Below are 12,029 nucleotides of genomic sequence, written 5' to 3'. Positions count from 1 at the left end.
TTCAACTACACAGTTTTTCTTTTTGTGTGGTATGTTGTGTAACACTCCCCTGCGTGCAAGGGGACGCAGCAGGATTTGCACCACAGATTAGTTGCACTGCGATTGCGCCTTCGCGTGCAGACCCTACACTTTCTTGCCGGCCTTTTTTTTCCGGGGAGTAGCAGGTGTATACTGCAGTGTGTTTGGCCATGTTGTCATCAAGTCTACTCTCAGGATCATGATACGGTGACCTGGTGTTACGTCTGGCTTCCTCATGTCCTTCAGTTCCTAAACCGGGTGGTAAGAGATGTTCTGATCCATCTTATCCACTCCATTCATGATGGCATCGTAGTCCAGAACCAGTGTCTTCTCCGTGATCAGACTGTACCCACTCCTCCGATGAATATGCATTGGACTCAGGGTACTCTTCATCGTCCGAACGTCCGCCTCTGCAGAAGTGCTCGGTTGTGCACCACGTTTTCCGGCGTTAGCATCGCTAGCCGGTGAGGCTTTACGACGTGATCGAAGCTGCCGCGTTAACGCTTCAAACCGGAGTCACCATTATCATCATCATCAATGTGCTCTTTAGCACTGGTCGATGCTTTTCGTCTTTGAAAAAAATGCTCAAGCGTGAGCTGGCTGCAACCGGTCGCCATTTTCGCTTCCTCAGCCATTCTCCCCTCAACACTGTAGCTCAGGGCTGGCCAAGTTCGGTCCTCGAGAGCCACTATCCAGCCTGTTTTCCATGTTTCTCTCCACTAACAGACCTGATTCATGATCAGGTCAGGATCGTTGTCAGGCTTCTGCAAAGCTTGCTGATGAGCTGATCATTAGAATCAGCTGCGCTGAAGGAGGAAGACATGGAAAACAGGCTGGATAGTGGCTCTCGAGGACCGAACTTGGCCACCCCTGCTCTAGCTCCACCTTACGTCTTCTACTACTGACTCCTACCCGATCTTGTCCAAAGAGAGTCATCGCTGCCATCTAGTGCCCATAAATAGTCACTATACTAACTCGATCTGCTTGATACTTTGAGCACAGCTGGCCAAGGCTTTCCTCCACCCGTTTCCAAAAAAAGACAAAAAAAACATAGTTAACGTCTTTTAACGTTTTTGGCGGCACTCATTTGGATTTTACTAAACGTTTTTGGCAGTCAAAGAGTTAACCTCCCCCACGCCGTGCTCTCGTCATTTATCAGACGCATTCAAGAGTTTTGATAATCCCTTTAGGAACGCTACGCAGATTTACCTTGCTTTCTCTAAACGTATTTCACATTACTTGGCAGAGATCGAGCCGCCATTCTGCATCACACACTACGCAACATACATCCAAATAAAGCTTCTGCAAAATGTATTAAACGAAATGATTTTTGAAAAATGAATCTCATAGCATGTTAGACTGAGAACTGTGTAGCACTCAATTGTGGCGATATATGCATGGGCTCTATTTTCATAGACAGGTGCTTGTGTGCTCAGTGTAAAAACGGGTGCATCGTCATTTTCATGCCGGGGCAAGTCTAGTTTAGCGTGTTTCGGAATTTGGTAGACACGCTACACCTCGCGTTGTGGACCGAACTTCCGTGTCAGAGGTGCATCTAGAAATTTGGTGATAAAAAGTAGACTAACTAGTTCTAGACTTGAAAAAAATTATTTCTACTTAGTGGCGTAGTTGGTCTACCGCAACTTTGGTGGATATGATCAAGGCACGGGCAGAGGGATATAGTGCTTTACGGACAAGAGGTGGTTGTCAAATTTCATTCATATATATGAAAACAGCATAAGATAACCCCTATGAATCATTGTACAAATCAATTAATAATGAACGAATTATTATCATTATCGTCTAAAAAAACCTTAATACCTTGACCGTGCAGCACCACTGGTGGGATGGTGGTCTGGTGTCACACACAGATGTACGATCAGTAGTGCAAGGTGGTCGCCAATTGTCCGTGTCACATGCAACCGCAAGGAGAGATCTTGCACTTTAAAGTCACTTTGTGCATGCCAATTTTATGCACGGACCCCAAGCAAGTCAATATCGACTTGATTTTAAATACAATGAGGGTAGCCCCTTCGATTGGCCGGGAGTCAGCTGTGTTCCATCTCAAGCAAAATACCAAAAGAAAGGAGACTCCACCAAAGTGCACAATTAAGACTGTGCTTTGTACTAGACATCAAAGAAAATAGGGCGCAAAACTTGAAATTGTTTTTTTTAACATTCCAGTTTTCCTGATTTTGCACTTCTTATTACAGAATGGAAAGCCCTGCAAAGACTCAATGGAACATATTCGAGCCATGGAGGCTTTAAATATATATTGTCGCGGTCAAACATATTGTGGTGTACTGTAAGTATAAGATGCTAGATATACCAACATATTTGATTGACCAGTGATAGTTGAGCAGGGTGTGGTTTCAGCGCACTCAGCAGACACGCCCACAGCGCTGAGAAAAGGATTTGATGTTTCAAAATTTTAAGCCATATTTTTTTATACTACAGTACTATATTATTATACAGTATTACTGTACTTGCTGATTTTTTTATTCATTAAAATTTTGCAAAAACTCTTCCTCCTCTGTAATGTATCACATTTTTTAAACATTTTATTTTCATGTTACAGGGACTTTAATACAGTGCCTTTTCCAATGAAGTCTGTAATATCCAGACACATAAATACAATTGTAGTAGTTTGATTTCAGTTATCTTGACCATCTTGTGTCACAAATCATTCAAATTCAATATATTTATAGACTTCACAGATGATATCTTGATAAGAAAAACTACATCCATACACTAGGGTCATGCTAATACCCTTGCCCCAAAATGTGATGTTCTTACCCAATGGGTCAGCCTTGCCATTTTTGTCTGGGATGGTGAATATTCCAACAATGGTATGGCCCTCTCTTCTCAGCTCCTTATAAACCTCCTGACCAAACAGACTTTGACCAATCACAGCAATCTTCATCTTCAGGCTTGGAGGGGCCTATAGGAGTTTAGGTGAAATATAAGAGCTTTTTTTTTACAAGAATTATTATTATTATTATTATTATTAAATAACTCACAATTGCAACTGAACAAGTGCTGCTGCTGTAGCCTTTTTTCCAGTAGATTCAGAATGACAGTGGCTATAAAAAGTCTACACACCCAAGTTCTAATGCCAGGTTTTTGTGATATATAAAATGTTTTTGACCGATAATGTCCCCTATAACCTGTACAACTCAATTCAAAACATAAAAATGAAATAGTTTAGAGAGGGGAGGAAACTGAGTAATACTGAAATAATGTAGTTGCACAAGTGTGTACAGTAAACACTCTTATCGCCGGGGATGTGGCTGTGTTCAGAATGAATCACATTCAATTGGCCCTGTCATCATTTAAAGTGCCTCTGATTAATCTCAACTAAAGTTCAGTTGCTTTCCGAGCATTTTTGTTTTGTTTTGTGCTGATACCCTGACTGATATTTAAAGGTGCAACGTGCAGTTCTAAAAGGTCATGTTAAAGCTTTTTCTACATCATGCATGCTCCACCAATGCCAAAATGTGCCAAAGTGCCCTGACTTTTTTACCCCAACTATGTCTATGAGCTTGTATCTTCCCTTCAGTGCGTTGTGTTTGGGGCGAACACGCCACAGTTTCTTGAGTGGGGGAGGGGTGTAGTGGCACCATGCAAGAACTTAAAGCCTGGTTTATACTTCTGTTTGCTCTTGCGTTAATGACCGGCATACATCACGTGATCGACGCCAGTCATTAAAGTCAAGTACTGTGTCACTCGTGGCCGGGTGCGGCGCACCAGTCTCCATATCTTGAACGTCGTAGATGGCGGGTCATAACATCGCTCGTGATTGGTCTGTTTCGATGGCGTACTCAGCTTCTTCTTTTTTTCTTTTGTACACTTGTCCAGATTGATACTAGAGATAGACCAATATGTTGTTGTTTTTTCAGGGCCGATGCCGATTATTAATAGTCAAGGAGGAGGATAACCGATATTTGCAGCCAATATTCATTTTCAGTAAAAAAGGTGGGCAAAATATTGGCGTCCAAATTTTTTTTAAATACAAATGCCCATCTTGACTTGGGTCTGTAATGTCTTAAAGGAAATTTATTGAACAATTTTACTGACTTTTCAAAGTGTAGAATTAATTAATTTATTTTTAACCTTCCTCCGCCTTCGGGTGGCGGGATGGGTCCTGACTGTTGTTTGTGCTTATGCACTGAACAGCAGCTCAGAGTACCCACCCTTTCTGGAGTCCTTGGAGGGTGTGCTGGAGAGCGCTCACCCTGGGGACTCCCTCATTCTGCTGAGGGACTTCAAACTTCACGTGGGTAATGACAGTGAGACCTGGAGGGGCGTGATTGGGAGGAACGTCCCCCCGATCAGAACCCGAGCTGTGTTTTGTTATTGGACTTCTGTGCTCGCCACGGACTGACCATAACGAACACTATGTTCAAACACAAGGGTGTCCATATGTGCACTTGGCACCAGGACACCCTAGGCTGCAGTTCTATGATCGACTTTGTAGTCGTGTCATCGGATTTGCGGCCGCATGTGTTGGACACTCGGGTGAAAAGAGGGACGGAGCTGTCAACTGATCACCACCTGATGGTGTGTTGGCTCCGATGGCGGGGTAAGCTGCTGGTCCAACCTGACAGACCCAAACATATTGTGAGGGTCTGCTGGGAACGTCTGGCAGAATCCCCTGTCAGAAAGCGTTTCAACACCCACCTCCGGCAGAACTTCTCCCTTATCCCGAGGGAGGCGGGATACATTGGCCTCCATTGTTGAGGCGGCCGATCGGAGCTGTGGCCGTGAGGTGGTTGGTGCTTGCCGTGGCGGCAATCCTCAAACCCGCTGGTGGACACCAGTGGTAAGGGATGCTATCAAGCTGAAGAAGGAGTCCTATTGGGCCTTTTTGGCCTGTGGGACTCCGGAGGCTGCTGACAGGTACCGGCTGGTTGGGGGGGCGGGGGCGGCTTGGTTGGTGGGGGGGTGGTGGTGGGGGTGCCGGGGTGGGGGTGCTGGGGTGGGGGGGGCGTCTGGGGATTTGGGGACCTCGGGGCGGTTGTGGCTGGGTTGGGGTGGGTGGCGGGGGTGGGGGGGGCGGGGGGAGCGGGGGTTGTGGGCCGGTGGGGTGCCTGGTGGGCCTGCAGTGCCCCGTCCTGCTGCGTTGGGTTGGGGGCGCGGGCCGCGTTGGGGTGGGGGGCGCTCCTGCTCCGGGGTTTGCTCTCCGGCCGGTGGCCCCTGCGGGGCCCGGGGGTCGTCCTTTGGCGCGGCCGCGGCCTGGGGGGCCCTGAGATGTTGCGCTTGCTCTGTCCTGGCGGGGGTCGACGGCTCCCCTCTTTGGTGGAGATTTTCATGCATGCTAGATCCACCACACCAGCATCTATCGAGACTCAGACACAATTTGTTTCTCCCTCAGGTCATTGATTCGGTGGAGGCTGGTGTCTGTGGATCTCACTCTGCTTCGTCTGTCCTTTCTACCTTTCCTCAGTTTCTCCTTTGGGCCCTTGAGGTTTCCCTGATTTGTTGGAGTTTGGATGTCTATGGGGTTGGTAAAGGTTAGTGGCCCGGTGGGTGGTGTCTGGTCGGTGCTGGGCTTCGCTTTTCTTTCTTTTCTTTGGTCCCCCTTCGGGTCTCCTGGCGGCCCCACGACTCTGGCTGGATTTTGAAGTGTTCGGTTTAGGTGAACGGTATGGGAATTCTTATTTATTTATTTTATTTTTTTCTCACGCACGCACGCACGCACACACACACGCACGCACACACGCACACACACACGCACGCACACACGCACAAACACACATACAAAAAAAAAAAAAAAAAGGGAGAACAATGATGATGACATTTCAAATGATCAATACTGAGATCTCCCAAAAAAAAAAAAAAAAAAAAAAAGGTACCGGCTGGACAAGCGGAATGCGGCTTCGGCGGTCGCTGATGCAAAAACTCGGACATGAGAGGAGTTTGGTGAGGCCATGGAAAACGACTTTCGGACGGCTTTGAAGAAATTCTGGTCCACCATCCGGCTTCTCAGGAGAGGAAAGCAGTGCGCCATTAGCACTGTGTATAGTGAAGATGGGGTGCTGCTGACCTCGACTCGGGACGTCGTTAATCGGTGGGGAGAATACTTCGAAGACCTCCTGAATTGCACCGGCACGTCTTCCTTTGAGGAAGCAGGGTCTGGGGACTCTGAGGTGGGCTCTTTTATCTCTGAGGTCGAAGTCACTGAGGTGGTTGGAAAGCTGATGCACTGATCTAGGGCTGTCGCAATACGCAAGTCCATTGCTTTTCGGTCAGTCACTGGGTAAAGCGGCTTTTTCCCCCTTTCTATTCACTCACTCACACACAAACATGGTCTCCCGGGCGGGGAAGCCCACGACGCCTGCACCGACGGCACCACTCCTCCACCCAGACTCGTAACACGGCTTTTAAAACCAGTTTAAACATTTTGGTTTGCATGTGTCCCATCGGGTCTTCATAAGCACACGCAATTCTTTTTCTCATTTGTGAGCCGCAGCAGTCGCATTGCTGATAGCCCTGTAACATTATTGCAAGCAGCGCACCACAGCTATCGGTGTTGTTTTTTTTATTGCTTGCGCTTCAAAGCCTGCCAAAGAAGCAACATGCACTAGGTGCACACACCCTCACAATCCTGTGCTGCTCAGTGAGATACGTACTTTACCAAAGACACTGGGTGGGTAATAAGTTAACTTTCCTGTCACTACTGACTCCTAAACCGTGCTTAGCGTATTGAGGAGTGAATCATCTTGCCACGCACTCTTGGAGGCGGTGCCGTGCCAAAGTAGTTACCCGTGAAAAAATGTGTATCCCCTGCCGCAGGTACACATGTTTTTCAATAAACGCATGACGAAGACACGTGTGTTTTTGAGTTTTACAAACAAGGTTTTGTAACAAGAAAAATAATATTTATTGCAGATAAACAAAAGAAAAGCAAGAACACGCTTGCATCCTGCAATGGACTATAGATGCATTCAATGACCACGCACGCAGTAAGAAATTTCAGCATACATAGAAAAAGCTCAAATGACTGATGAACGTTAATTTTTCTTTGATTTTCTTCCACATGTTTGAAGTTTAAAATTATGGCTATTATTTATTACACCATTATCACTATATTATCACTATATTAGTTGAAAAATTATATGAAAAACGCAATATTATCCTTAATCGCAATAATTTCTGGGGCAATTTATCGCCAAGCAAAATTTCTTATCATGACAGGCATACTGATAACTCTGTTTTCAACAAAAATAAATAAAGTTGCCAGTGAAAGTGGCAACGTAAGATGGCTGCCCTCTGGCTTCAGCCGCAAGGGTCTATTGACAGTCCATTCATATATACTGTAAGTCTGTGACCGACTCCAATTTAATGAATTTCACTGTGATTCTATTATTTCTGTATGTACTGTATGCATGTTAATTGTGAATGGATGCTACAGCTGCTAGCTTAATATTCAAACTTGGCTTGTAACAGATGTGTGACGCCATGCATGCTGTGATGATGACTCTGATTCACTGTTTAAAGGAGACTGAATCTCTCCTTATTCACCTACAACCGCTTCAAACATCAAAGTGTAAGTAGGAATGGTAAAGGATAAATGGTTTTACAAGTATAACACAGAGATTCATACACCAATCGTTGGCTGCCGCCATGCAAGGTAACACCAACAGCGTGCAACGAAATAAAAAGCTTACAATAGCTTTTCATCTTCACCATCTTAAAGGGATAGTTCGGGTTTTTAGACATGAATCTGTATGGCATCCTCACCTAAAGTGGTGTGGAATCAGCACTGACTTACTGCTGACAGCGTCCTGCGACCCGAGATCTGGTCTGGTTTTGCTTGAGACAAAAGTAGTCCAGCAAGTTGGATCGGATCACAGAAATAAAGCGTTTTTCTTCTAAAAACAATTTGTGTTCAAAAAGGTGATAAATTTGCATCACAAAACTGCACGTTAGAAAAAAGTCAGATTTCATTACCGCCGGGCTCTATTTTTCTGTTTGTATCATTGCGCGGCACCCTGCATCCAGCTGACAGACGCACAAAAAAACTAGTTGTTTGGAAGTGTTTACCTGATGCGAGAGAGCTAATGGAGAGAGAGAGCTATTAGTTTATAACGTTACGATTGTATAAACTTTATAAGCTTGTATAACTAAGGTGTGTTGTGTGTTCCTGTGTTGCACATTCTGTTTATATTATTGTGTCCGAGTGTTTGTGAACGCATCGCACGTCTCACGGTGGAAAGGGACTCATCCATACATTGTTGGTAACGTGTGCTAATTCGACTTGTGAGTAAAGTTTCTTGTGTTCGGTGTTGGCTGCAGCCAACAGTAGCCATTTGTGTAAAGACAAATAAAAAGGTGAGATTACCAACCACGTCTGTTGGCAACGTTCTTGTGTCACACTATATTATATTGTCCGTCCGTCCGTCTTCTTCCGCTTATCCGGGGTCGGGTCGCGGGGGCAGCAGCTTTAGCAGGGAAGCCCAGACTTCCCTCTCCCCAGCCACTTCAGCCAGCTCATCCGACGGGACCCCAAGGCGTTCCCAGGACAGCCGAGAGACATAGTCTCTCCAGCATGTCCTGGGTCGTCCCCGGGGCCTCCTGCCGGTAGGACATGCCCGGAACACCTCCCAGGGAGGCATCTGAACCAGATGCCCGAGCCACCTCAACTGGTTCCTCTCAACGTGGAGGAGCAGCGACTCGACGCTGAGTCCCTCTCGGATGACCGAGCTCCTCACCCTATCTCTAAGGGAGAGCCCGGCTACCCTGCGGAGGAAACTCATTTCGGCCGCTTGTATCCGGGATCTTGTTCTTTCGGTCACGACCCACAGCTCGTGACCATAGGTGAGGGTAGGAACGTAGATCGACCGGTAAATTGAGAGCTTTGCCTTTTGGCTCAGCTCCTTCTTCACCACAACGGACCGATACAGCGTCCGCATCACTGCAGATGCTGCACCGATCCGCCTGTCGATCTCCCGCTCTAACCTACCCTCACTCGTGAACAAGACCCCAAGATACTTGAACTCCTCCACTTGGGGCAGGACCTCCTCCCCGACCCGGAGAGGGCACTCCACCCTTTTCCGACTGAGGACCATGGTCTTGGATTTGGAGGTGCTGATCCTCATCCCAACCGCTTCACACTCGGCTGCGAACCGCTCCAGTGAGAGCTGGAGGTCACGGCTTGAAGAAGCCAACAGCACCACATCATCTGCAAAAAGCAGAGATGCAATGCTGAGGCCACCAAACCGGACCCCCTCAACGGCTCGGCTACGCCTAGAAATTCTGTCCATAAAAGTTATGAACAGAATCGGTGACAAAGGGCAACCTTGGCGGAGTCCAACCCTCACCGGAAACAAATTCGACTTACTGCCGGCAATGCGGACCAGACTCTGACATCGGTCGTACAGGGACTGAATAGCCCGTATTATATTGCTCTATATGTAAAAATGGTGCGGACGCGTGATTTCCCGGGCTGAAGCAATAAAATGTTTCCTGACTCTGCACACTTTTCACAGCTTTCCGAGCACTTCAAACAAGTGCACCCCATTTGTCAGTGACAGTCATCCGCTCTCTCGGGGCTACAGCTGATCAAGTTGTACCACTTCTCTATCCTTCCTCGCTCTCGCTCTCTCTTTCTGCCAGTTCTAATTCCATCTGACGAATATCGGCATCAATATATTCAGGTTCATAAAAATAACAGACATGTCAGACATGTTGTCGTGAGTTTTCAAAGTTATAATTACAGTGGAACACGCATCTGTCAGCTGGATTTGCAGTTTTGTGATGCAAATGTATCGCTCTTTTGAACACAAATTGTTTTTAGAAGAAAAACACTCTATTTCCGTGATCCCAGCCAACTTGCCGGACTACTTTCGTCTCGACCAAAACCGGACTGAGTCTCGGGTCACAGGATGCTGTCAGCGATAAGTCAGTGCTGATTGCACACCACTTTAGGTGAGGATGCCATACAGATTCATGTCCAAAACCCCGAACTATCCCTTTAAGATGAAGAACGCCAATTCTGTAGGAGTTTGATCCCTATAAGACGGGCCCAAAAAATGGCAACAAATTCCAAAGTAAATCAAAAGGGCGGACTTCCTGTTAGGTTTAGCATATGGCTCCAAAATACTTTTTTTTGTACCTTGAGGGCTGCTACATATGCCTACAAATTTTCGTAGCTGTAGGTGAAACGTACAACCGGCAATGCTTCTTTAAGTAGAAATTTTGAAACTCAAATGTTAATGCCCCACCTCTGAGGGACTTCCTGTTAGTTTAGTATATGACTCCAAAATACTTTTTTGTACATCATTCGCTGTTACATATGCCTCCAGATTTATAGGTGATTCGCAAGACCAGGAATGCTTCATTAAGTAGTAATTTTGAAACTCAAAATTTGATGCGTCCAAAACTTTTCATTATTTTCCCCTGATGTTGCCCCAGGTGAGGTGGTACAATTGAAGTTTGAAGTCAATCGGGTTAAGTGTGTAGGACAAAGGGGTAAAAGTATAACCCTGCAAAAATTAGCTAAAATTGGACATTCAAATAATATGTCACCCAATTTTTTTACGGCTAAGTTTTGGGTTTTTTTTGTCAAAAGTTTGGTGAGTTTTCATGCATGTTTAGTGTCTCAAAAATCCGATCAATTGCGAAGAATAATAAGAATTCATACAGAAACAATAGGGCCTCGAAAAAGCAGTGCCGCGATTCGGGCCCTAATAAAGATGAGTGGATTGTTTAATTCTGAACACAGCCACATTCCAAGGGTGTCTGTACACTTGTGCAACCACGTTATCTCATTTTTTAAATTTTACTTCCTCTTTAAAAAGGTTACAACCACACGTATATGTGAGTGGTTTACGTCCAATAAAGCAAATGCCACATGCATTAGCATGCTTAAAAAAAAACGCAAACTAGAGATATGCTGTACAAACGTTGCTTTCATTATGCAAAAATGCAAGTCATTGTTGTCTAACTGGGTCCAAAGAACAAATTGAGTAATAGCCTCGTGTGGTTGTCAAAATAATGAGTGCTCTGAAGTATGTGTAGCCTACTGCATCTTTAAACATTACAGTGTGGGTTACAAGAAGAGTAAAAGCTTATTTTCATGAATGTTTCACAATATAATTAAAATGGTTTGAATAAAAGCCATACAAGAATAGCTAAATTTTGTGAGAGAGATTAAGTAGGCTAGGGCAGTAAAGTCTAGTTTCCATAAAATGTATTCATTGAAATTGTGTAAATAATTTCCCTTAAAGCATGATTAAGTTAAGTTGAAAAAGGGGTGCAGTGGAAGTTACTGTCTAGCCAGGTAGACAGTGAATCTGCCAATCTCTAGCTAATTACATCACCAATCTTGGCTCAGTCATTAATAGCCTAGCCCTCCTCTGCAGGCAGCAAGGTCCATATTGAAGCACATGTGACTCACAGTTATTTCTATGGTGTGTGTGTGTGTGTGTGTGTGTTTCTTACCTCTCCTTGCACATCAGCACTCCTCTGGTTGGCTAAAAAGAGTGCTTAGTTTGAGACAGGAGCTTTTATTTGAGGCCCCATGTGCAGGCGATCCATTACGTAACACATTAGTTAGCAGTGATTGGACAGGCCAAGCATGGACTGCAAGGGGCAACCTATCAGCTCCTAGTGTCTTTGAATGAACCTAACACACTAAAACTGCTGACAACAATGATAAAGCTCTCAAACCTTTCTTAAAACCTTGTTTTTGCCACATTAGCTATTTCTATTTTAGCCTATTATAGCCTATTTCCTCCTGGTAGGGCGAGGGACCTATGGACTTATTTCTAGTCCTAGTACTAATAATCATTGTATTGACTTCAGTGATGTTTTACTTAAAAGGACCGCAACATGAAAAATCTACTTTTTGGAGCTTTTAGCCATGTTAAAATACTAATTCCTCACCAAAAACATGACCAAGGTTGTGTTTTCCTTCATTCGCCCCTGTGTGAGAAATTCTAGGTTATTCTGCTCTCCAAGCACCAGCCCCTCCTAACCTGAGAAAATGAGCTGTTGGCACGGTTTGA

At 45.2% G+C, this 12,029-nt stretch overlaps 1 protein-coding gene across 1 annotated transcript in view; it reads right to left on the bottom strand.

Moving 5' to 3' along the window:
• aldh1l1 (aldehyde dehydrogenase 1 family, member L1) overlaps window positions 1–11,542 on the bottom strand; it is an 80,258-nt gene extending 68,716 nt beyond the window's left edge. Inside the window, exons 1-2 of the mRNA XM_077572519.1 lie at window positions 11,464–11,542; window positions 2,815–2,959 (exon numbers count right to left, since the gene is read on the bottom strand). Coding sequence (XP_077428645.1) covers window positions 2,815–2,941 — 127 coding nt within the window. The 5' untranslated portion in view covers window positions 2,942–2,959; window positions 11,464–11,542. The remainder of the gene's footprint in view (window positions 1–2,814; window positions 2,960–11,463) is intronic.
• Between the last annotated feature and the right edge of the window lie 487 nt (window positions 11,543–12,029).

Source organism: Vanacampus margaritifer, chromosome 8 (genome assembly GCF_051991255.1).
Source record: "Vanacampus margaritifer isolate UIUO_Vmar chromosome 8, RoL_Vmar_1.0, whole genome shotgun sequence".
NCBI lineage: Eukaryota > Metazoa > Chordata > Actinopteri > Syngnathiformes > Syngnathidae > Vanacampus > Vanacampus margaritifer.
The sequence above is the reverse complement of the archived record's forward strand: the minus strand, read 5'-3'. Positions and strand labels throughout refer to the sequence as shown.